The sequence below is a fragment of the Balaenoptera ricei genome, chromosome 3 (genome assembly GCF_028023285.1).
Source record: "Balaenoptera ricei isolate mBalRic1 chromosome 3, mBalRic1.hap2, whole genome shotgun sequence".
NCBI classification, from domain to species: Eukaryota; Metazoa; Chordata; class Mammalia; order Artiodactyla; family Balaenopteridae; genus Balaenoptera; species Balaenoptera ricei.
Window position 1 is genome coordinate 75,991,946 of NC_082641.1, and position 27,747 is coordinate 76,019,692.

The window sequence follows — 27,747 nt, forward strand, 5'->3', positions numbered from 1 at the left end:
CTTTTCGTCACAGTGCTTTCCAATTTCACTTCCAGCATTTCATGTGTTTGCTTCACTTTCATCTTTGTTGGCCAGATCTCTCTTCTGACCATCCATTTTTATAAATACAGATAGTGCTACTGTGTATGAACTGAATAACAGATATGCAGTGTTTGGTCAGTGACAGAGTTTGAAAAAAGGGATATAATTGGTCATTGATCATGATGTGCATCTGTTATTTACATAGAGAGTTGTACTTAATGCAATTACTAATAGTTAATATATTGTGGTAACTGAAATTCTGAACCTTGTTTTGGGGGGTTTGGTGTTATTTAACTAAACTATGGTAACTGAAATTTGTGTATATTAGAACGGTGCAAAGCGAGGACCACCTGTATTCACTGAGTTGTAACCATATGCCAGGAACTATTTTAACAGTCCCGTATGGATTATTTCACTTAATTCTGACCATAACCCAGTAAGACTGTACTAGTATTATCCTCATTTTATAGAGAGTATGACTGTAGATCTTCATCTGGCCATATTATAGAATTAATTCTACACACATTTGGGAGGATACAAATTTCTCACAGTCATGTTAAATCCAAAGCTCTTCTTCATAAATGCTGACTTAATACCATTAAAGAGTTTGAAATGACAAGTAACACATTCATTTGAAACGTATAGCTAGAGTAAAAAGTCAGGGTCTTGTAATAGTAGGGAAGGAAGGTGGACACTTTGAGAAGATGCAATAGCTCTTAGATAGCAGTGGGGTACCATTTAATAAAGTAAGCTGTTAGTGAACTAAGAGTTACATTGGGGTCCTGAAGGAGTTCATAAGTCCTTAACCTTCCTCTTCACCTCACCTATTTCAATGATCAACCTGTGATTCGGAACCAAGAGAATCTCTGCAATAGACAAAACACTTTTTTCCTAGGAGACTGTGAGTTCCTTATGGGGCAAGAGTGATATCTAGCAATCTTTAGAGTCTAAACTAGTGCCTAGTACATACTAAGTACTCAATAAATCTTTGTACAATTAAGGAATAAATATTTACAGTTAGTTTCTTACCCCAAGAGAACCAAGAATAACTCAAGTTTGAAGTAAGACATGGGATTAGGCTCTAATTTTAGGGGAAACTAATTAAATCAACAACTAATTAACTGGTAAAAATAATTAAATTTGGATTTTCTAAAATTTAAGCTTTGCTGCCAGTGTTGATTTTATATGCTTGATATTATTTCTGAAGAAAAGCAAAACCAAATAATGCTGAGGGATTATTCCTTCAAAAGAGAAGTGCTATAAAAATCTAAACTACAATGGTTATGGAAAACTATACTTTTTATTATAAAATTCAACCTGCATATCATCTAGTTCCACAAATAGCTTTCCGACATATTGGTTGTATTTAATCATTTGTATCTGTGGCCTTAAATTAACAATGTCTTATTTTAAATTTAATCACTATCCTTCTGGAAACTAAGCAGGAAAGGTGTGGCTACTTTGCCACACAAATTAAAATGGAAAGAAGACTCAATTTCTTTGAAGGCAATTTATTAAAAGGAAATTAAAAGTAAAAAATTCACTTTGCTCTTTTAAAATGTCTGAAACTAGCTAAAAACAAAAGAATCTCTAAGCCAATATTGATTTTAGAAGGTTATTAGAAAATTTCAATTTAGGGTCTCTTACAAAAGCCTCATTTATAAAGATGATTGCTATATAAAGCTTAAAATGATATATATGTTTATTTGCCCCAAATTTTAAAACAAGTAACTTCTATAATACTTTAGAAATTAAGAAATTATGTAAAATAACTGAATTTTGTCAAGGATTGTACCATGAGATTATTCAGAACATGCATAAACTAGCTGGTACATGATTTCTTTATTTATTGGTATAACATATTGAATACTTGGGGTGAAATATGTATGGTTGAAGGGGATATTATGATAGAGATAATATGAATGGAAATACTAGTACCAGTTCTCAAAGAATATTTAGACATCACATATCAGTTAAACCAATGTTAATACCTAAAAGCTGAAGTCATTGATCAAATTATCTTTAAAAAATGTTTCATTAAATAAAACTATTTTCCTTTAAAGGACTATATTTTAAGAACTATGATGAGACAAAATCTTTTAAAAGTATACCCCTGCTTTAAAGTGCTGATAATCAACTTAGAACATCTTAGGATTTTACAAATGGTAAATACTTGACCTATCTATGGTGCCTAATGTTCTCTTTGCATTTTCATTTCAGTAACACAGAATATTTAGTTTAGAAGTTCTGAACCACTACTAGAAAGCAATGCAGTTTCTCTGAAGGGGTATGTTTTGGGGGTATTTTTGCCAGCAGACAGATTTATCGCTGGTGACTTGATGTCTGTCTGTGACAAGACAGAGCAGGCAGGGAGGGTGTAGATGGGAGGCACATATCACACGGCTGGTCAAAGAGAAGTGAAGGGCAGTGGGCCCAGGTAAACCACACAGGTCAGGAAGGGGCAGGCAGAGATGGTGGGCTGGGGGAGATGTGATTCCATAGGCTGCAGGACAAAGAGTCTCTAGGTGGGGGACAATGAAGCCAGGGAGACACAGAAGACAAAAATCATAAGAAAAGAACCACACAAAGAGACTAAACGAGATGACAGAGGGAGAGTTGGAGGGCAATATACAGACCCAGGGAGAGCCATCCAGAGCAGTGACCCAGACAGCTGACAGAGGAAAGGAGAAAAAGAGGACAAGTGAAGCACAGACAGCCATGGGAGGGGAGATCAATACTTAATATCTGTTTAAAAAGAATGAAGATTTCTGTCTTAGGTATCACTGGTCCCGACTTACTTTTCTAACAGCTAGGGACATAGCACTAAGAGCCATGAGACACTGCTATGGGGACTGTAAAAACAGTATCTCTCACAAATTAACTCATAACTTAAACAATTTTCAAGTACAAATATAAATTCATATTATTTGGTTATTTATCCAAAAGCATTCCAAAATAATTAAAAACTTTTTATCTTTAAAGGGAAAAGTTAGCTCAGTAAAAGGAGAGTTGCCACCTTTACTGCCAAATTCTTTGACGAATTTTTCACAAATTGGTTCGGAAAGCTGTAAAAAACATGGTGGTTATTTTTAATTTTTTTTTTAAAGTGAGATTTCTGGAGTGAGACTACTTATATTCACTGTGATTACTGGAAAACTGGAAAAGTCAAAATCACAGGATAATATTGGACCTGATTAAGTATATATATATAATCAGGGCAAATATTGGTGATCTACATAAATATCATTCATATAGTTAGATTATTTTAAATGAGTATCTCATCAGTTATTTCCCCAAAGTGCCTGATTCCAGCTAATTACAATGAATAATTCACTGAAAACACAAGAATTTCTAGTGGTCAACTTTCAGAACACTCATCCCTAATATTAACTAATAATTACAAGGTAGCACAGAACAATGAATAGGGAAACTAACCTATGAATAACAGCTACAGTAATGAACAAAAACTGCCTGAAAATGCTATTTAGTTAATGAAAACACCACTTAGAGAATTAGAATGTATGCCCTTTGAATGGAAGAAAAAGGAGTGCTAGAATTCTTGAGCAGTACATGTAGTCAAAAGTGGTACAGTATCATATATGCTAATATGTCTTGAATTTTAAAGTCTGTTTACAAGGCAAAGTATAGATTTTCAATTACCTAATTAATTTGAGCTATGTCTAAAAACATACTAGACAACTCAATTTGTCTACACATTCTGAATGATACCACATTCTAGAAGCAATTACCGTTGATTTTCCATTGGTATCTTTAGAAGGAAGTGATTATTCACTAATAAGGAAAAGATATAACTCCTTAGTGTCATTTCCTCAAGATGTGTTTTCAGCAATAAAGTGAAGTGAATATTTAGCAAATATTCAGTAATTTTAGTCAGTGTAAACAGTCAGTCTGGATTATTTAAGCAAAGAAAAATTAGGGTTCCATTAATGGCCCCCTTCTATATCCAGAATAAGACAGGATCATCTAAATACGGTAAGTTTTCAAGTTTAATTCTTATCTCCTAAGATATCTACCTTGGTTCTTTTTTTCCCCTTTTTCTTTTCTTCTTCTTCTTCTTTTTTTTTTTTAACCATTTATACTGTTAATTTTCTAAATTTTACACAGATTTACATCAAGTGTTCTAAGTAAGCTGAAATAAAAAAGAAAAAGCTATCTCAAGCCATGACAAGGGTGAGAAAAAATGAGATGGATACAAGTTTGGGGAGGGAATATATTGACAGGAATCAGACATCTAGACCGCATAGTTTTAATGAATCTAGGTTCAGGTATTTCCTTAATGGTAGGTGGAAAGAGCTTTCCATCCTGTGTGCCTGGTACAAAAGGGTCACAGGTATGTGAAAATACTGATCCTCTCACCCTTCAGGTCAGCCAGGAGGGGCTCTGTCCATTCAGCTCTGGACATAAGCAACCTTCTCTTATGTCAAGGTTGCTTATGTCCAGAGTGCCACACAAATGTTATACTTTTCTGTACGTGTTGCTTAAGGAAGAGTGGAATAACTTTAATAACTTTCTGGTAACTATGCTTTACGGTTACCATAAACCTTAGAGGACTGGTAAAGTGGATCCGATGAGAAGGTCAGGTTTTCAAGAACCCAGAACAAGAGACTGCTGGGAGGACATAAGGGCGAAGATTTCAGACCTAAGTAGATACCCTGAAGTCTAGGAAAAGGATCTCTAAAGTCAGATAGGCAAATATGTACTGTCTTTACCAGTGGGAAACGGTAGAAGATTAGGACTAGAAGGAATGTCCTAGAAGTGTCATCTTCTCAGAGAGGCCTTCCCTGGTCACCTTCCTAAAAATTCAAATCCTCCCCTCCACATACACACACTTCAGGTCCTTTCTTCTTGTTTTCTATTTCTCCTACCAATGACCACTATCTAACATACTACATATATACTCTCCTTACTTATCTTGTTTATTACTGTCTGTATCCCCTACTAGAATGTAAGCTCCACGTTGGGACCATTATCTGCTGTAATTCACTGCTATGTCCCTGGCACCTGCAGCAATGTCTGGTCCACACTGAATTCTTGTCGAATGAATGCATGCAGACTGCAAGCATATACCCAGACAGGCAGGGAGGGAGCACATTCGGAGGGGGCTGAAAGTATGTGGGCCTGAGCAGCAGTACTTAGCAACACGTAGGCCCAGTTAGAACCCCCCCTGGCAAAGAGTGGACTGTCACTCATAGGCCGGCCGAAGCAAGCTGTGTCCAGACTTGTAAGAAGTCAGAAGATAATCAGTGCTCTAGAACCTTGTCTGCTTTCAAACATTTATATTTTGCTTTCCTTTCACCCAGAAAAATGTCTGCTCATACACAGTCAAAAATTATATTTGCTATTTTGGGGAAGCAACACACCATATAAGATCATTTCTAATTTCATCTTTACTGCTACCCTAGTTTCTTTCAGCTTTGTCTCCTGATTTCTATGTCCTACTGAACATTTTTCTTTTGACTATTAGTCTTCCTTTTGATTTCTCCATTATATTTTCTGTCTTTCTGTGATTATGGTTTTGTGACCCTTACCAGCGTCACAGAGGACATAGGAAAACATGAATAACTAAGTTATTTGTTGTTTAAAAATAGAATTGGAGACAAGAAAATGGAAGGGAAAATATTTCTGCAAATGCTTTTTCCATTTCTACAGGATTAAAATAATCAATAATTGTTTTTAAATAAATGACAGTTTTAAATTCTAAAATGACTAATGAGAATATGTAGTGCCACATTATATTTACACAGTGCCTTCCTCTTGATGAACTTAAAACATCCCTCCAGATACTAAAAAATTGTCCTTGTAACATTTCATAACATTTCTATAAGATAAGTGAGGCAGATATTTGCTGTTGCCATTTTATAACAAACATAAACAACCAAAATGTGGGCTATACAATAAACATATATCCTATTAACCTATTATATGTTTCTCTGAATAACATGTTTTCAATGGGCTGATTTTCACTAGTACGAAATACTATTAAAATAAAGAAGTGGGGGAGCCAGTCACTTGGCACGTATTCAAGATCCCTCAAATATCCACCATTCACTATATGTTATAATAACTGAAAAGTCAGACTTCATTTTAAGTACAATATAAGGTACAGTGCTGACAGTTCTTAAGTGTGGAGTTGTCAAGTATTACATTTGCTTTCAAAAGAAAAATAAAAACAATGTGACTGTACTGAAAATAATTATCAGTGTATTTTAAGTACAATTCTAAAATTTTATTATACCTGCTTTAAAAATATATATGCATAGGTAAACAACATTCATAAAATAGAGCTTTTATGAGCATTAGATCTATTCTTGGGGTAAAGGGAAATATATTTAGTAATAAAGGAAAAAATACGATATTAAATGAGTATGTATTTTTACAGGTGATCTCAGTGCTTTGACCATGAAACGTCTAGTCAAAAGATAAAAAGCAAATTATAACAAGAAAAAAAACTCCGTAATTTAGAAATCTGGAAAAAAAAAAGGCTTCACTAAATCGAACGGATAGTCTGGACATCCATTACTAACCTGTGGTCAGTACACATCGAAAACTTCAAATAATCTTAACAGTTTAAATTATAGTAACAGGATTATTAATCAGAGAATTTCAAGTCTTTCAAAGGTACTTAAGCAACATTTGCCATTTCTACTTGAATTTCCTGCCATCACCTCAACTATCATTATCTCAATTAAGTAGGTCATAAAACAATTTCATCATTTCTTGCCCATAATTGATTTCCCCCTCCAGCTCCCCTGTACTTCTGGTAATGACATTTTCATTATCCCAGTTACTTTTCATTGGAGCTTATCATTGTCTTCTCCCTCCCCTTAGCTTCCACATTCAATCTATTTATCATCAAGGAGTGTAGATTCTTCCCAAGTCATATTTGTTACAGCTCTCCTATCCTCTCTGTTCCTACTGCCACCACTCCAATTCGCACCATCAACCACATAAACTGGCTTTATTGTCACATCCTGCTGAGTCTACTGCCTCCGGCTTCTTGCTCCTGTTTTTTATTCATTTACTAAATTAATCTTCTTTAAAATTCCATTTTTATCATGTCATAATAATGTTGACCATGTCATAAAAAATGTTCAACATTTTTTTAGGACTCTTTGAGTGGAATCGCTGATTTTGACTGAAAACTTGTTCAATTTTTATAAGTAGGTATGGAAAATGCTGGGGGTACTGGCCCTGACTGTTCTCTCAATTGATGCAACCTAGTGTTGATGCCAGATTCAAAAGGAGCAAACTACCCACTGGCAGAGGGCCAGGAAACAGGTTTTTTTGGGAAAAAAAGTCATTATAAGCTATTGTTCACTGCTATGTCCCCAGCTTCCAGAACAGTACCTGGAACATAATAATTGCTCAATAAATATTTGAGGAATAAATGGATGCAGGCTTCCTCTACTATCTGAAAGTAGAGTAACTCCTGTGAAACCTTTCGCAAGCCAAAATGATGTAAAGTGAAGAAGCAACTACCTTAGGGCACTCTTGCTAGTGGATGCCCAAAATAAATCGAGATAAGGCACAGATGCTGACATGCACAGTTAAGCTATGGCAACTTGATGTTGAGATGCAGAGTGTAGTTCCCAGAGAAGGAGCTTAGTGGTGTCACTCTTGCAGCTCAGGGTACTTGCTCCCTCTATGACAGCTCCCAGAAAACAAACGCTGAATGCTATTTTTGCTTTCGCCTTTCTTCCTAAAAGCAAAAATCCTCTTTGGATTTCTTTCTGTTAATGAAAACAGGTACTAATGCAGGTCTTTCATAAAAGTGAAGTGGCATAAAGTAAGCTTTCATAAAGTGGGGGACAACTGTATATGCTGTGGAGCATATATGAAATCTTCTGATTTAAGCCAAATTTGTTGGAATAAACACCCACAGGAAATAGAAGGTTACAGAAAGTAGCAAGTTCTGTTCTACGAAAAATTTGGTCAGAGAAGAGCTGAATAGCATTAGCTTAAGTATAAGCTCAGAGAAGAGCTGACGACTTAGTATAAGATCAAATGAGTGTGATAAAGAAGAAACAATATCTTATCTTTGGTAACCTGTACCACAAAGTCTAATGAGGTAGTGGAAGAGAAAGGGTAGAAATAAATTGTCTTCAAAGAGCTTTTTAGTGCCTTTTTTTTGAAAGAGTTGCTCTTAAACCCTAAGGTATCAGAGAAAAGATGAACCTTACAAAGCTTTAGTCTCAAAAAAAGTTAAGGTTTCTTTCTGCTTAGGCTTGAGCGACCACCAGAGTTGAAGTAAGCCTGTTGTATTAATTATCTACTGCTGTGGAAAAAGTCGTCTCCAAAATTCACAGCTTAAAACAAAACACATTTATCAGTCCCAGCATCTGAGGGTCCTGGATCTGAGTGTGGCTTAGCTGGATGACTGGCTCAGGGCCTCTCACAAGGCCACAGTCAAGGTGTTGGCTGAGGTTGCAGTCATCTCAAGGCTCAACTGGGAGGGGATCCTTTTCCAAGGTCACTCTCGTGGCTGTTGGCAGGCTTCAGATCCTCACTGGCTCTCAGCCAGAGACACCGATTCCTTGCCACATAGGCCTCTGCATGAGCAGCTCACAACATGGCAGCTGGCTTCCATCAGAGGGAGCAAGCAAGAGGGCAAGAAAGAGCCTGAGATCTGCCAGCCTTCACTGGTATTGCCATGTTCCCCATTATCCTTAAGCAGTAGGCTTGACAGAATGGTGGCATGACTTTTTGAACACTCAGTTACGGTGCCTGGTTAGGTGACAACAACTTGTAGAGCTGAGAAAATGTCCTCCCAGATGCGTTATGTGCTCTAAGTCAGCCTTTAATACACTGTGATGTTTCTCCCAGATCTAGGAATGAGGAGTAGAAATGGGGCTGGCTTCTTTTCTCATTACCCTTAGTGATCTACTAGCAAAACTACTGCTTCCCATTCCCATTACTTTAGGCTCTGTTGGTCTAAAGGTTCCATAGGGAGGAATGCTTCCATGAGGTGTCACAACGATTCCACTGAACTGAAAGCTGAAACTGCCATCTTGCCACTTTGGAATCCTTATACCACTGGATTAACAAGCAACAGAGAGTGTTACTATATGGGCTAGGGTGATTGATCCTGATTACTAAGGAAAAATTGAGTTGCTACTACACAATGGGGGTAAATAGGAGTGTCTGTAGTGCAGGAAATTCTCTAGGTCATCCGTTAATATTTTCTGTGATTCGTGTCAATAGAAAACTACAATAATGTAAGTCAGGCAGGATTGCTAATAGCCCAGACCCTTCAGGAATGAAGATACAGGTCATCCCACCAGGCGAGAGACCATGACCAGTTCAGGTGCTTGCTGAAAGCAAAGAGAATATGGAATGAAGGTAGTTATACATACCAGCTACAACTACATGACCAGTTGCAAAAATGAGGAATGTAATAGTTATGAGTATTTCCTCATTTTGATATGAATATATATACTAAATATTTTTGTTTTCTTCTCTCTTATTCCCTTAACATCTCATGTAAGATGTGTCAATAGTAATTAGCTTTATCTCTCAGTATTTAAATTATAGGATACCAAAGATGAGAAGAATGAACTATCAGCCAAGGACAAAAAATGGGCTCTGTATCCTCCTTTTTAATGTGTTTTTGATTGTACACGGGATAGTTGTATCATGTTAGATGGAAGCAAGACTTCATTAATGTCTTTATTTGGAGATTGTCTGGTTTAAGGAGATGTATATGAGTGCCGGAGATTGTCTGGTTTAAGGAGATGTATATGAGTGCCAAGTTGACAAAGGGTGAACGGTGGAGGCTCTGTAATGTGGCAATTTGGCTAGGTTGAACTACATTTCCCAGAATTCCTTTTCAAACTGTGTGTCTCTAGTTAGAATGGTACAAAAGGGAGACTTCTGAGGGAAATTTGGAGAGTTAAAGTGAAGCAACAGCAATTTCAAGCTCACACACGTTGTTTATCTGCTGGCTCACTTGGTGGCACAAGGCAGTGGTTACCAGGACAAAGGGCACTGGCTTCTACAGGACACCCACACCATCAAGGACAGAAGCCACAAGAACTGACATGGGTTTAAGTCCATCTTCATGGGCTCCAGCTCATGCTTATGGGTTCCAGCTCATTCTTGCTCTCCACCCCTTTACATAACATCTTCCCTTAACAACTGTCTGCTCTGTAGACTCAGCTCCAGCATCGCTTGCCAAGTCGACATTCTTATAGAGACTGCTTAACCAGCTCTGATCAAATCCCAGGTCAAATCTCTGTAATAAACCCTTTACTATATATAGTCAATCCTCATTATTTGTGAATTCCATATTTCTGAATTCACCTACTTATTAAAATTTATTTGTAAACCCCCAAATCAATACTCATGGTGTTTTGTGGTCATTTGTGGATATGCACATGTGCAGCATGGTGAAAACTTTGAGTTGCTCAACACACACATTCCTAACTAAGGTGAAACAAGGCCATGCTTTGCCTTCTTGTTCCAGTTCTTGTACTGTAAACAAGTGTCCTTTTTGCAGACTATTTAGTGCCATGTTTTTCACATTTTTGTGCTTTTGTTGGTGATTTTGTTCTCTGAAATGGCGTCCAAGTATAGTGCTGAAGTGTTAAGACAGTGATGTGTCTTATGGAGAAAATAAGTCCCATTAGGGCATGAGTTACAGTGCTGTTGACTGTGAGTTCAGGGTTAGTGAACGAACAATATATATTAAATAAGGCGTCTTTAAACTGAAACACTCATAAAACAAAGTTATATATTGATTGGTCGATGAAAATGTGACCAGAAGCTTGCAGGAACCTAACCCTGTATTTTCCCTAGGAGTAATGATTCAGTATTCACTAATTCAGTGTTCTCAGAGACTTTATAGAACATAATCACTGATAATAAAGACAATATATTGTAATTAATGTACACCACACACACACACACACACACACTGTAGCACATATATCACCTAGTTGTCTGTTGCTCTGACTGAACCCTGATTGACAGACCTGAAAGGTTTAGTTATAATGATAGTGAAGCTCAGTTCAAGTTTAGGTATTAATGATGGTGAAATTTAATTATAATAATAGTTCTTTACCTAGTAGTTGAACTGTTCTCCAAATTATTTCCTTCAAATATGTAAACATGTATGCAACTTTGCTTAGCGATTAGCTATCTCTTATGGTTGTTATATGAGGTAGTTCATGTTCAAAACTTCTACTCATTCTCTGGCATCTGTGACCAAAGCAAACCCATTTCTGTTCTGTAACATAACCAGACACCACTGCTCAGTTTGTGTTTACCATCAAAATTGTGAAAGCCAAAATCAGAAAGTAATGAAAAATGTCACTCTTTCCTCTTACCTAGAGATTAGAGACTAAAGTAACACACCTTTTAGGATGGAAATCAATGCCACTCTTAAACTGTCTGGAGCTCGCCTGCTTCCTCAGGCGCTCACCCCGCTACCTCTTTTCTTTCAGTGGACAGGCCAGTCTTGTCTTAGCCCCCTATGAATGTCTTCTGATCCATTCCAGCCCTTACTCCTTACACCGCTCTGTTTCTTTTGCCTAGAATATCACCCTGCATGTCTTCCTATAATCCAAGTCCAATCTAACACACAAGGTCCAGCCAAAATCTTTTACATGAAAAACTTCTCTAGACTCTAGGCCACAGCAATGTCTCTTCTCTGAACTCACAGTCTTGACTGCCTATTGGATCACTGAATCCAATTCCCAGTAGGATAGAAATACTCTGAGACAAATACTCTGAGATTCTGTACAGCAATCCAGTCCTTGTCCTAATTTTCAATTTATGTACAACTAATCTCCCTAAGCTTCAACAGCAACTGTCTATATTACTCTCACGTTGTTTCACCTCTTCATCTTTACGGAGTTTGATGGTAAGCATCTTCAGCTACTTAATGCATTTCTGGTAGTGGGTCAGACCCATGCTGTATGTTACCAATAATTCATTCAAAGATTCAAGGCAGAACAACACGCTTAATTCACAAAATAGAACTCCACATTTCATTAGCATATTTTTTCACCTTAATAAAAAGCACTCTATACATCTCTCATCAAACACATACCTGCTGAGACTCGGGGACAGTCAGGCAGCATGGACTCCACTGATGTGTCTAATGGTTCTGAGCTAGAGACCCAATTACAACAGTTCTGCAATGTAATAGAGACAATGTTCTGTTGAAACATAATTTAAGGCAAGACCAACTTGTTAGGCTGTAGAGATTAATTTATCCTATACAATCAACCACTATAAGTATACTCTATTTTCCATACTCTGTAAAAAATTCTCTTATATAAACAGTCAGTAATTATTCATGACCAATATGACTGTGGAAAAAAGTTCATCTTCTACAATTCAGCAAGTTATCTGTCCTGATATTAAGAAGACATGTAACCTTCTGTGAACTATGATGCAATATACTCATAAGAGAAGGCTAGGATTTTAATTAAAGGAAATTGAAAAGGGTATCTATTTTTAACTTTTAGATGGAAATAAATATTAATTTGAACATGTGAAGGAATAGTGATATTTTAAAACTATAGTCTTTGTCTTTGTAATACTAGAGGAAATAAATTCTGCAATTACTCCTCAAAATCTGGCCCATATAAATATACTACCTTTTAATTTTTACTTCAACTTGGTTCAATGGAGGCTGTATCAAACCGTTCAAAAGAAACACAACCTGGTGAATTGTAGCTGTGTGTCTGAGGACACAAATGCTTCAATATTAAGGATAAACCTCTAAGATAATGATGATTTACAACTCAGACAGATGAAATAAAAATAATCTATATTCCTTCCATATATTTTAAGTGTGTATTTGAAGTCTGGCTTTAAAAATGTGATTAACCTCATATGGCTTTAAAAAAATTTCCAACATACGCAGACACACACACACGCAGACACACACACACACAATGAATTTCCAGACAGATTTTATTTTAAAAGAAATCATCCTATCAATCATGTTGGAAAAATCGCTGATTGCTATTCTGGTAAACAAGCATGTATTGTGTATTTTTAGATGCTTGCTGTCCTGGTTGTGCACCATGGAATCCGTCCTCACTGTGGAAAGATCCTTGACTGGTAGATCAAGTGTCTTATTGTATTTCCTTAATTCATTCTGTCTGGAAGAAGATGTCAGCTGTGTTGCAGTGAGGAGAGAATTTCAAAGGCCCCAGTCCCCACCAATAAAGGCCGAGGAATGGCTTTTGAATAGATTTGTCAAGGCAACCCTACTGTTCTGGGACCAGGGAGAGCAGGAATAACATAAAGGAAGGGTTGCTGTATGAGATTAGAAAGTGAAGTTCACAAAGCATGGCAGATTTTTGTAAGAAACAGTAGATCAATGAAACTATTGAACTGTGTGGAAAAAAAAAACATGAAAACAAACACAACATCTAGTAATGTTCTTAACTGCTTTCTCTCTTTTTACATTTAAAATGGATAAAATATTACTATCTTCATGTATTATAAAAGCTTGATGGTTTAAAGTGGATATGTATTCTATAATTTTCACTCCTAATCTTAATTAGCAGCTGAATGTAAAATTATACAATGTAAGGGAGAAGAAATTATAAAAGAAATAGGGTTTTGGAAGATATTTCGTACATTTGAAATAAATAAAATTAATATTACTATTGATAGAATACCACCTCAGAGAGTTCTAGATAATGCAGATTAGCACACAATTAGCCAGCTTTTATATACAGTGTGACACTTGCTTGTAAGAAATGAGTATTCTACAAAGCAGTGTCAAGATATGTAAATGGATGATTTGTTTTATCATTCATCACAACCCCTAATAAATTCAAAAATCATGACTTCTATAGGTACTAAAAATAGGCTTCCAATGATACAGGGAGATAGCTTCAATGAAGAATGACTTTCTCTTTCTCTCTCTTTTTCTTAAACAATTTAGTCTTTTCAATGACAGCAATTAGCTCTACCGACAGACAGGCAGCGATTAGGTATATATTTTAATTATTATTCATCCGAGTAGTACCTCCAAATCTGATGAAAGTCGGCTATTACCCAGGTGATATGTCAGTCTTAATACTGTTCACTTATACTTCACATGTGTAAAACTATGTCTTATAGGATATTTCCAGTATTAGTAACAGTGATGGTACATTATAGTATTAAGGCGATTAGCCATTTTCTAACTCGTCATTGACTTTAAAAGCCGAACAAAATGGATTTTATCCAAGTCACCTTTAACTCAAACATTTAAAACAAAATACAGGTTTACATTTTATGATCCTGAAATTTCAGTTTTTATCTAGGCACATGTTTAGGCTTTGATCTCTCATAAAAATAGGATGGAAAACAAACATCCTATAATTAAAGTAAATATGTCCAAAAGTTCTCTGCAATGACAAAGTACTGGTATAGAACTGTAAAGGTCTGATACCATAAGTTGACATATATGTGTGGTGTGTGCATGTTTGTGTGACATTTCTATCCTACTGGGAAAAATAGAGAGAGAAAAGGACAAAACAAGCTAAAAATATGTTTGCCATATGATAGAGTATAAAGAAACAAAATAATGTAAACAAACTGGGAAATATATGTAAAGAAGGAAATATGAGAAAGACATACAGCCATTACATATGAATTCAATCTATCTGAAATTCCATCTTATCAAATGCAGCCCCCTATTCGGAGATGTGTTTTTATAGTTTAGAAACCAAATCTCTTTTCACTGTTTTTCTAATGCTTATTTTATCCCTCTTCTCAATGCCCCAATTTGTACCCTATCCCAGTTCTTCAGTTGAGATGAACACTAGCTAAGTGTCTCGGATGATGACAGAAGCAGCCCACTAGGAAGGCCCTATCTAAACCCAGATCATGCTGGAGTGTGTTCCCAGGCCTCAGAGATCTTACTCTCAGTTGCCCTGAGCAGACAACAAGGCATCTGCACCAGAGATACCAACAGAGCCATGCTTGAGCCTCAGATGCAGCCCTGCCTCATCCCGACCAACAAGCAGAGAGAAAGAAGCCCCTGGCCAGAGCCAGAGGATTGGGATGGATCCTGTAACTACAGTTTCTCTGGGTCTGAGGGAATAAGAGAAAAAAAGGCAATATAGTGAGTGTCTTAAAGTTAAGTGTTTTCAACTTAAAGGTCTTTTACTCTGAAATTATGACTTTACAGGTTTTTGTGGTTGTAAATTGCCTTTTTCGTGAAATCCAAAAGTTTGGGAGCTATTAGTATAAACTAGAAGTGCCTATAGGCCAAAAGAGTGCTGAGTGACTATTTAAACCAAGGTTGACAATATTTCAGTGTAGATATGAAATGAATTAAAAAATTTTATAAAAAGTTTACACTTAATATATTATGTTTAAAGAGAAAAGTAGGTACTAGGTATTCCTGTGCAAGATATTTGGAAGTATTTGGAGATGCATGTTGCCCTGGTTGAGCGTAGATTTTTATTCATTTTTATGAGTTATAAATCATCAGTGTCTAGAGGTTGATGCTTAATATGGAAGGCATTGTGTCCTCAGACAAGAACAACTACTATTTATCAGGTTGTGTTTCCAGGACTGACACTCAGAACTGAATGGTGATGGTTAAGGGTTCATGACTATTATGTAGAACTAGACATCTGGCTTGGCTGGAGACTTTCAGAGGCCAGGGGTACGTCAGGAAATGACATTCACCCACTCAGCCTTTTTTTTTTTTAATAAAAACTATATATTTAAGTTGTACAACATGATGATTTAATATACATATACATAGTGAAATAACTACAGTCAAGCCAACTGACATGTTCTCCTTTACATAGCTAGCATTTTTCAGTGTGTGTGGTGAAAGAACCTGAAATCCATTCTCTTAGCAAATTTCCAGTATTCAAAACAGTATTATTAAATATAGTCATAATGCTGTACATTAGGTCTCTAGACTTGTGCATTCTATACTACTGCAATCTTTGACCAACATCTCCCTGTTTCCCCACCTTCCTGACACTGGTAACCACAATCCTACTCTCTGCTTCTGTGTACTCGACTTTCTAAGATTCCACATATAAGTGAGATCGTGTAGTATTTTTCCTTCTGTGTCTAGCTTATTTCACTTAGCATAATGTCCTCCTTATGCTAAGTGGGTTCATCCTTGTGCACTCAGCCTTTACAGGCCTGGAGCCTGAGGTAAGAAGTTCCTTTCAGGAGCTGCCTTTGGTTACTCTCTACCTCTTCTCACAAGGCTGGCCTAGTAGGTATGCTTGGTCTTTTGGTTGGGAGGAGATTTCGCTTGGAATCATTGCCATAAGTAGCCCTCTTTGACCTTCTTTCTTTAAACGAAATTGTTATTTTAAAGTTATACAATTAATACAAGAATACAGTACCTAACCTTCTTTCACTGCTAATTAGAAGAATTTAAAAAAATCAGCTTTCTATAGTAAATGAATACTTAACATCAGCAACTTTACCATATTAATGTAAACATGTTTGTAAAACAAACAAACAGCTTTACTAATTTGTAGTGCAACAGGAATGACTAGGCAATTTGTACCATTATCTTACTTCCACATTTTAAAGCAGTGTTTGGTGAAATAATGGAGCCAATCATCAAGAGGCCAAAAGCACTGAGGCTTCATCTACAACCAGACTGGTGTTTTTATGGATAACGTTCCGGTTCAGCTGAGGTGTTTTTCTTGGCAGGGATATCTGCAAACTCTCTCAGTTTTTGAGCTGACTTTAAATGGAGCTGGAGTCAGAGGTGGTAGGGCAGTGGGCGGCGGAGGGCACAAAGGTTGCCCTGCCACAGCTTCTCCCAACACCTGTGCTCGAGACAACTGCCCTTTCTAATCGCTGAATCCAGGCTTGCTTGCTCTTCAGTATTTCACGGAGTCTTGCAGAGTGCACAGGGACTGAAAAGGAGAAAGAAGAGGGGACGGAGTTTCATCCTGAGTGCTGGGAAATCCTGGACTCCAACCTTGCTAAACCACACTGAATTCTCCACTAGGGGATCACACATTTAGGTGAGTTCCTGTAAGGATATCTGAAAGAGACTTCTATAGTCCCTCTTTTTGCTCTTGTTTCAGTGGAGAGCTCTGAGCAGGGATGATTTCAAAGCCCCATCAACAACGATCTAATCATTTTTATCTCTGGGATCTTATAGTGTTTTCTACAATAATACACTTGATTTCTTTATGTAGTACCATTTGGTTTTCAAGGGGTTTTCCTCTTGGTTATCACCTTTGATTCTCACAATAATTCATGAAATAGATGAGATCGGAATTATTATGTCTAGTTCACAATTATGAAACAGGCCCAGAAAGGCAGAGTGGCTTTCTCAAGACAGTAAGCCTTGGCAGAGTACCTGGTAGACCCAGGTAGTTCATGCTAGCTCCTTAACTACTGTTTTACCTAGTGAGTGACTAAGCCAGAATCATTATCAGTACTCAGTTCTCCTAACTCCTTGTTCTGAATTACTTCTCTTTTGTAAGATATTTTGAATACGCAAATCATTCATGAAACAAAAGAACAGTGTTCATCTATCTTATATTATTTGGGGGTGAAAAGGTAACAGTAATAATAGCTGTGCTTTACTGAACTTCTTTAAAGTGCCAACAACTGTGCTGTTTCCTTACATGTATTTTTTCCCAACCATGTTTACAAGATAGGTATTATATTTTATAGATGAGAAAATTGAATCTCAAAGATATTAAAAAAACTTGCCCAGGACTACACAGCTAGGTAAGTGATTGACCTGGGGTTTGAATTTTGGTACGTCATAACACAAAACTCTTCACACTTCTTTATGCCTAAGGCATAATCGAGGGAATTGAAAGAACTAGGTCATTTATCAAATTTTATAAAATTTTCAAAAATCTTATAAAAGTTATGTCTGCAAGAAGATTATTGACAGCTTTGACTAAATTAAGATAAGTTCAATTACTGCCTATTTCAGTCAGATGGAAAAATGCACAGATTAATATATGCTGATTTTTAGGGGATGCCTAATCCAGTCTTAGAAATACTTAAAAAGTAAATCTAAATAAATTCTGTTATATTTGTCACCTGGAATGAGACATGAAGAACTCACAATGAAAAAAAATGATAAACAGGGATGCTTCTTGTTTGGGATAAGCCCTAAATTCTATATTGGCTGTGTGTGGGGGAAAAAGGTACCAACAGATCATTTATAAACCTTACTAGTTATATAATACTGGGAGCTGTTTATGTATCCATTTGGACCGATAAACTGCATAAGAAAGTATAGTCATAAAACACACAAAATTTCTCTTGGAAGAATTTAGGTCCTTGGAAATGAAAATTAAGGATGTAGCTAAATTGTGAAAGGAGAAAGGAGAAAAGCAATGTGGTCAGAAAACACCTGGGTGTTAGAATAGATTTTAAGAACCCCACCTTTACATGTTTATTATGAGTGGAGTAAAAATATTTTGGACTTCTGCATGATGAAAATACTTTTTCTAATGGAGAATAACAACAGTGAAAACAGATTGGTGATACGATAACACTATGGGATTATATAGTCTAGTCCTTCTGTTTATTCAGAACTCTTTTCAAACATTAGCTCTCTGGTCCTTATGGTGTACCATGAGTACTGGCAGAAGTTACTGTACCTATAATGAGAGGTCAGCTGAATAAATACCTGGGTATTCTATTAAAAAAAAAAAAAAACTGGAAGAAAATCAGGAGGGTCAACCAGCTCATTCATATATATAAATATAAGTACTGATTTGATTAAACAACTGCTAAAGCGTGGCGTGGCTAATGTCAATTGCTTATAATATCAGGAAGATAAATACAAATAAAAAAGAAATTTCAGCTATATATCTGTAATAGGAATCAAGGAAATAATGAGCTGAAAGTTTTTTGAAAAATGGGAGCATGTTCAATGAGTCCTTGTAAATTCTCAGGTTCACAAGCCCTTAGGAAGTGTGAAAAAGCTTTCTTAGCCTGAGGCTGGACCACGACCAGCCCCTGGGTTTCTCCTAGCTCAAGGGTCTGCAAAACACTATTTCAGCTTTTCACTTCTTCTCCCCCTACTGGCAGCAGTGAGCCATCCATTTAAGAGGGGCACATATTGACCACTTCTGAAGAAAAGAATGAGACAGTGTATATTGGGCTTGTTTCTTGTAATTAAGCAGTACCAATGCTAAATACCAAAATTAAAAATCAGGGAATAATAACCTCCTAACAGATCATGACCTTATTCAGCCAAAGTTCCTACTATATACTGTATGCATACATATATTCTATAGAAAGCCAAAGGAAAAAAAAAAAAAGAAAGAAAAAGGGGATATTCTATAGAAAGCCAAGAAAAGAAAAAAGAAAAAGAAAAAGGGGAGGAGGGCTTTCAAAAAAGTAGTCTTTCTTCAGAAGGGTTTCCTATTATTATTTCAACCATGTCTAGTTTTCTCTATTCCCTCTTTCTGCCTCCAGAAAGGGAGTTTGGCGGTGGGAGGTGATATAAGTTAGTGGGGCTGCTCAAGATATAAAGGCTCGCACTCATTCATCTCAGCACTGAAAAAAATCATCTCACCTCTCTCATCCATTCTCGAATCGTTTTGCCAGCTTCTTGATGCCACACATTGTGAACAGAGTCTGTCAACGCCACAGCAGTCACCTTACTTTTCACATCTGCTTCTCGTTGAATCATCTGTTTTTAAAAAGGAAAATAAAATATTGGCCACAATTTTTTTCCCTACTGGGTGCAATCTGCTTAGTCATAGATAACAGTAATATTATATTAAAAATGAAAAAGCAATATGCATCTCTTGTTCAAATTTACTCTTTTCTACACTGAACACATGCCTTATTCTTGCCCAGAGGTGTGAAAAGACCTAATATTTTCTTTTCGAAAGACAATACCCCTTAAGTCTTAGAACTACGCAGCTCTATTATTTTCCACGTGGTTTGACAATTCAAGGATTAAAGGCATCACAGGGGAAAAAACGGGGAATCCCTGAGGGCTTCTTTTATAAGTTTCTTCCACCACGTCCTATTTCAGTGCTTCAGGGAGTTGTACCAGGGGTTCACTGTTAGCTACTTAGGACTAACTTCTGCTAATTTTTAGTAGATGGCATGTCAGTAAAGAAAGATATCTTTGACTTTTCCAATTTAACTAGCCTGCTCTTCACCATGGCCTTGTAATTCCTTGGTGTTTTAAATGACCACAAAGATCTTTCTCTTCAAAGATTATCAATGTCATTTTGCTTTCTTTTATGCTGAAAAATGATTACATTTTAACTTCTTTCTATAGAATGTTATTTCTATAAAATTAAATCGTTCTAAAACTTAAAAAAGAGCCACTTGGCTTGAAGAAACGGAAGAATTCATCAGTGGTCTGCAAAATAAAGAAACTGAGAAATAATAGTTCTAGATTACAAGAATCATAAACATTCTAACTCTACTAACACTAGTAACTGATTTGACACAACAAATATAAGAAAGCTTAATAAAAAAATTAGTCACAATACAGTATCTAGTAGCCTTGAATTTTATAGCCATGCCTTCACTCTTTCTTTGCATCAAATGTCTTTTCTCCCTCTAAAAAAGAGCAATTTCTCTATCATTTACTATTAATTTATTGTCTATCAAAAATACATTACTGCATTAAAAAAAGGGAGAATTCTAAATGGTGATGAAAGCTCACACAGAAAACAATGCAAGCCACACTTCTAATACCAAATGATGCCTGTTGGCATTCTGAATTAAAAATGTCTCTCTCCTAAATTTCTTTAAACCCTGCATATGCACATCCCCTTTCACTAAACAGTACCTAATGGGAATCTAATTCACTGTTAATGCTGCCTCAGCAGCATTCCTGCACCCTAAATCTTTGTGCCTTGTGGTTTCTGCTTATGTAATGTGCAAATCTTAAAATCAATGTTGGTTATGAACATCATAATATTACTGCAAAAATTCACCTGGCAGTACCAATAATATTTTTAAAAGCATAAAATAATACTCTAATTCGATACTTCACATTCATTATTAAGCAGTTTACTACCTGCTTCTTGATTTTATTTTAAAAATAGATTCTTATTGGATTACAATGGCATTAGAATATAGAAATTTAAACTGACACTGGATAATAGACCCCCAAATTCCACAACAGTGAATCCACCTGGCTCATGAAGAACTTATATGTCCTTATTCTCATTTTCTAAACAGGAACACTTAAGAGATCTAGAAAGATTGTTGTTGAAGTTACTAAATAAGAACACCACACTCTTCTGGTAGTCTCAGAATATGTCTGCATTTAAAAATATTTGTGCTGAATTTTGTTTTGGTTGTTGTTGACACATGCTGACTTAAATTTAAGGTGACAGTGTCTGAAGGCACTAGATATTGAGGACCATTTGTGAAATGATATAAAATTAAGAGTTGAAAAGGCTGAGGATTTAGTGCAAAAGTAGAAAATCTGGGGATTAAAATTCTACAAACCTGGAAAAATATACAGTTGACAGACTGATTACCAGAGCGAAAAAACTTTGGTCTGTTTGTTCATCTGGCTGACATTTCACACAATGGATGGTGAAGATCTGTAACTTTTCTTCACATCACATCAAACCACATTAATAATCCAGCATGACACTCCCTTACATTGCTACAGTTCTTTACAGTTTAAAAAGCACTTTCATATTATATTACTAGAGGAGGGGAATGGTCAAATTCCAGAGGATCTCAATCAAGAGCTGTTTACAAATGAACCCAGTAACAAAAAATTTCAAATATTTGACTGTTTAGGATTAGTAGAATTTTAAATCGGTGAGAATCGTAACATTTTAGTTTTTCAGACTGTTTTCCTCTGTTTGGCCTTGCTGCAACTGGTAGTACTGGAACTTCTTGCAACTGCCATTTCCGTCCAAAGCCTCTGCTTCTTGCATTTGTTGGTGTGGTTCCTAGCTCCCATTCTCTCCCTTACTGCTTCCACTGGGAATGAGCACTGACGAAAAATGCTGGAGAATGGCAGTGGGGGGTAGACTGAACACAGGAATCAAGACTGTTTAAGAGACAGACCTTAGATGGAACACAGTTAAAGCAAGGAATGGGTGGAGGCACAGCTGGGCAGGAAAACGACTTCTTTAAAAGTCCACAGCCGAAGACCGTGATAGTCTGGAAAACCCAGAAATCTGAAAGGAAAGAAGCCATATGACCGAAGTCCTACTATACGTCAATCTAAGGTGGAGATGTGGTTTTTATTAGGATCCATGGATATGAACACCTTTGAAATTTTTGCAAAATTCTGTCTGTACGTGATATGAATATTTTTCTGGGAGAGGATGCTTAGCTTTCATTAGACTCTTAGAGGGATCTTAATTTCTAAAAATGGTAAGAGCTTGTGATCTCAATACCAATCTTTCAAAAAAGAAAGATGGCATTATTTTTTTGTTATAATGTCTTCAGTATGGCAGTATGGTATTGAGTTGAATAAAAGTGAAAAAAAAATTTTGATAACCCAGACATCAACGTCCTAAAGTTTCATGGCTTAATTAATGTATGGTAAAATTATAATTAAAATATTGTTTGTTTCTCTTTGTGTGTATAATATTTGTTTCTATCTGAGCAGCACTTCATACATTTCAAAATGAATACACAGTCAATCTCACTTCACTCTGAAATAATATTGAAATGTATATAAAACTTGTATCATTTCCCCCATTTCAGAGGAGGAAACTGAAGCTGGGAAACTGGTTAAAGGCCACACAGATATGACTCTATATCTGTGGCCATGTAAAGTGACACAGCTCTGACTTGACCATGACTTTATGTCTTGTGTTCTTTCATTTGTATCACATGGGGTCTATTTCTCAGTAATATACTATTACACTCTTATATAAATAAACTCATTTGATTAATTCTGTTTTTATATATACAATATTTCATTGACTTGGACATTTAAAAGAATGGTTAAAAAAAAATCCAAATCCAAATCAGTAAAGAATGCTGAAATTCTGAAAATCATGCTAAGAGAAATCAGCCATGAGCAAAATCACACTATCAACAGCATTAAAAATTATTACTACAGTTCTACAATAAATGATGTATAGGATAACAGGGAAAATTAAATATTTCTATAAATCATATTGATGATTTGAGAATACAAATATTTGATGCTGTCACCTGATATTTTTGTTTCCCCTTCCTAATTCTGTTCACCTATTCCATTTTTGTTATAATGTCTTTTCACTTTAGCTTATACACAATTAATCTGCTCTTTCCTTCATTGTACTGCATGCTCCCAGTCTGACAAAATTAAATATCAAGTACTTTGAACAGTAAAAACATATACCATCTGTATGCAGGCTCATCTTATTATTAAAATTTTTGATGGGGTTGAAATTGAGAGAAAAAAAATACCTATTATTTTTTTTCTTCCAGAGTAAGAGTAAGATTTTAAACATTAAGTAACTATAACAAGATAAGACAGCTTATCTGAGTGTAAGAGTATTTGGCAAGATGGAGACCAGAGGACCAGAAGGGCGGAAGAGCCAGAGTCAGTGGCAGCTACCTTTTCTCCCCTCCATGGATATGGTCCTTCCACAGGGCTGCTACCATCTCTCCCCAGAAATCAGGTAGGCCTTTTCTGTCCACCTAACCTACCTCACCATGCTTTCTCCAGTGCCCTCAAATGATGTACCTGCTTACTATCTTCATAAGTACCTGGCCCAATTCAAATACTTCATGTCACCCTAAAAGTTCCTTAATTCCCTTTTTGTACCTACAAACTGTTTAACTTTTCTGTGGGTTTCATTTCTTCTAGAACTCTACCGTGAGCTACTTTTAGCAAAGGAAAACATAAAGACTCTTTTACTTCCACTAAATCAAACGAAAAAGTTGCTGTCCATTTGTCTTAGCTGAGAAGATACGCTTTTGAAGGCAGGGAAATGTTGATGTTACGGGGATGCTCTACCATGAAATCTGTGGGGGTAGTTTCATGTCTCTACTCCAGGGCCTTGGATTTTGGAAATTATAAATCCAACCTAATACTAGATTCAATACTCCCAACCTGAAAAAGAAGTGAACCCTGAACTGGGTTGTCTTCACCCTGACCTAAAAGAAGAAACAGATAATTTTACTTTCCCACATTTGTGACCCAGCAACCACAGCACTCAGAATAAATATGTCTTCTATTTTAAAGTCCGAGGGGACCGCCCGAAAGAGCCAGTGTGCCTTAGGGGTACGGATGTATATATGTGCATGTAGACCCATATTTATATTTGCATATATATTTTAAACATGTTTTTGAGGGAAATATTTTAAAAGTCTTTCGTCAGCAAAAGCCATTACTTTCTTTTTAAATTCTGACATGTGTTACACATATGTACTGTGAGGGTTACAGCATGTGAATCACTTGCACAGGAAAGAATATTCTCAAAGAAAATCAAATAAGCCATGTTTCCTTCAGATTAAGATCTGACACTACTGTACGTTTATAAATTTGAAGATCATTACTACTGTATGAGCATGAATGAATCCTTAGTCTGGTTGATAGCACGGTTGAGATTTGAGATGTCTTTAAAAAAATACGCATGTATATAAATAGATTAGCTCCCTCTAGAGCTTCTCAAGTTAAGATTTCAGATTAAGTTGTTCCAAAGTTTGGAAAGTATGAAAAGCTGATACCTTTTCGCATTTTCGTTATGCAGATTATAATTACACTCAGTGCTTCTACTTGAGTGAAGTCTTTATGTGGTTCGACAAACTCTGGTATTTTACCACAAGCCTCTCCCATCATTTTACAGTTCTCCCTGTATGTCTGCTAGCGAGTGGTGCACTGTCCTCTGTGCTATCAGGCCTACCGGGTTAAAAATGTGCCCTGGGCCAAGATGACTAATCAGCTGACAATGGGTTTGGTAGAGTCTTTTCTGTTAACGTCTTCCTGAAGATTCTTTTGTACAAGTCGATCCCAATAGCATACTACCCACAGAACAAATATCTTTGCTGCAACATTAAAACTTTGGTTCTGCCACCCAAGGCTCTTGAAGCACCTCTAGTGATTATAATGAAATACGCACACACTTTGGTAGATGAAATATGAAGCCTAAACTGCCCAGCAGGAAATTCAGACAAGTATGACACTCAGCTCTCACATGTTATAGTTCACACTTCTCATCTGCATTCACTTTTTTTTTTTTTCCTCCTTCAAAAGTAGAAGCTTTCCAGTAAGCAGTCTTCATAAGGAGTGCGGTGGTTAGATTCAAGGACCTTGGAGTCAGATTCCCTGGGTTCAAATCCCTGCTCTGCCACTTCTGGTAGTAACACCTTGAGTGAATTATTTCAACTTTTTCAGTGTCTCTATTTCATCACATGTAAAAGGGAGATAATAAACTAAGTCATAGAGTTATTGTGAGATGACATGAACTAAACATAAAGCAACTTGCAGAGGACCTGACACACGGTACACAATTATAGTAGAGGATCCCACAAAAACACACAATGCAAACTACTCCTGATGTGTAAACTAGTGCATTCTCCTTTCTCAATGTAGAAGGTAACAGAAGCTTAATTTAGAATGCATTTAATGACAATATTATTTTTTAAAGGGTCATAGATCCATAAAGGAAAAAAATTTATGAAGGGCTGCTTTTTCCTTAGAGTATGTGGTTCAATAATTCTAAAATCACCTGGCTGAGGAGTAGAAAGAGCTGATTATTGCGTCTGTTTAAAATCCTGTAATCAGAATACTAGACCAGTAATAGCACCATGCACTTGAAAATTAAAACAACTGTTGAAGCCATACTGTGGCAACCTCACTTTCTGGGCACCAGTGAACCCTTTCAGAATTACTGGGCCGGCTACAAAACACGGAGCCATGGCTCAGCGGTGCCAAGCTGGCAGAGAGAGAGTCTCTTTACCGCTGTTTTTTGCATAAAAGGGAGTGTAGCTGACTATATTTTTAAAAAGGTAATCACAGAGATATGAAGTATGTCCAGAGGAAGGCAGTATAGTGTTGTAGTTAAAACACACATAGGCTTTGGAATAAGATGTCCTTACATTTTTATTTTTGGTTAATCATTATAAGAGTACAAAAATGGGAAAAATAAATTTATTATTAATCAAAACTAATTATAAGAATAACAAAAGTGGGAGTCACTTCATAGGGTGGCTGAAGGATAAGTAAGATAAGACACGTAAGCAATCAATACTGTCAGCTACTATTATTATTACCTTGACATTCGTTTTTAATTTCTAAAATGTATCCTTCCTTTTAGATATGGTTATCTATGTATTCTTCAGTGACACCAACATTTGTGCTGATAGGGTAGCAGTTAAGAAGTGTCATACAGTTACTACACCCACCTCCATGCCAACTTTCTCCATTATGTAAAGTGATTTGGGCTTGCTTAAATGTTTTCAAAAGAAATAATTAGGTATAAATAGGATAACCACACATTCCAGATAGTCCAGGACAGTCCTGGTTTATGCCTGTTGACCTGGTATAATTATTAATAATGTCCCCTTTCACAGTTAAAAGTGTTTTGGTTTGGATAGTAAATTATATGGTCACTGAATGTATAAATACAGAAGTTAAATGTCACTCTAGCAAATGAGTAAATCTTTGCGCTCAATGCTTAGCAATTTAAGGATATACCTAAACCTAGAGAGTTGTCACTAAAAAAGTAACCATGTAGGAAAACATACAAGAAATATTTCCCAAAGTTCCTAAGTTCCAAACTTAAGGGCAAGCCTCAGCGCTGTGCAGACCCTCACAGACGGACATGCAGCCTCACACCCTGGGTAGGTAAACATGGCCAGCTGGAGCTCCACTGTAACAACAGGATAAGACAACATTCTCTTTTCCTGTGCTTTGAAGCCCTAGCTTCAATTCTTACAACCTTTGTCTAATTTCAGGAAGGAAAAGGCTCTCTACAGGCAAGAACCCCAAGGGATAGGGTATGTAAACTGAAACTTCTTGGGTCACATGAATTTATGAAGATAAGTCTCCAGCCACCAGTTAGGGAATGGCAAGTTATGATTTATTATTGCAGGCAGCCAGAAGAGAGCAGTAATAACTTCCTTTTCCTTTCCTGCCTAGACCATGCTGCCACGTGCAGACTCCTTCAACAACAAAAAAGCATGTGGAAGGTAGGTTGAAAAGAAAAAGAAAAAAACAAAACAAAACAAAACAAAACAAATATTAAGTGACTGAAAATCTAGGAGCTGGGAAAGAAGACCAGTGCCTTACAAAAACATATGATGTGAGAAAAAAAAGCCACAGTATGAGAAACTTACTTTACTAATCAAGAAAATAGCAAGTTAATTGTAAGAAAAAAAAAATAAAAGAGGTCACAGATTAAAAAGCCAGTGTAAGGCTTTATCAAGGTGACTTATTTGATAAAAATGTTTTATTATGTAATGTTAGAAGACTGACCAAAGTTGGCAAGATATTATAAAACACAGATTTGAAAATTACAATGAATATATATGAAGTGGATGTATCATAAAAGTATAAGTAAGGACTAAAAACACTGCCAGTCCAAAACACTAAGGCAGGCTTAGCAAAGGAGATGTTTAAATGATGACAATACATGGTCTTAAATGGAAAAATGAGAAAACTTTTTAAAACTTTATAAATGTACTACATACCAAGAAATGTTTCTGATGCAAATAGGTAGAAAGCCTGTTCACAATACTAAGTTTAAAAATCACTTATGAGCCTTTAGTAATTGGTATATACTATAAATACTTTGGTATATATATAGGTTCGGCAGGGGCAGGCCTACACATTCAGCTGGGAGAATG

The 27,747-nt window shown here is 36.3% G+C and overlaps 1 protein-coding gene across 3 annotated transcripts in view; it reads right to left on the bottom strand.

The window, feature by feature from the left end:
• Positions 1 to 27,747, bottom strand: part of ARB2A (ARB2 cotranscriptional regulator A) — a 416,169-nt gene that overhangs the window by 127,294 nt on the left and 261,128 nt on the right. For 2 of the 3 annotated variants that reach the window (XM_059916776.1, XM_059916775.1), the window contains 2 exons: positions 19,538 to 19,654; positions 12,092 to 12,176 (listed from right to left, as the gene is read on the bottom strand). In XM_059916776.1, the coding sequence (XP_059772759.1) occupies positions 12,092 to 12,176; positions 19,538 to 19,654 (202 nt within the window). Of the gene's footprint in view, positions 1 to 12,091; positions 12,177 to 16,548; positions 16,896 to 19,537; positions 19,655 to 27,747 lie in introns of those variants that run through there. The other variant, XR_009502347.1, reaches the window with a different exon arrangement.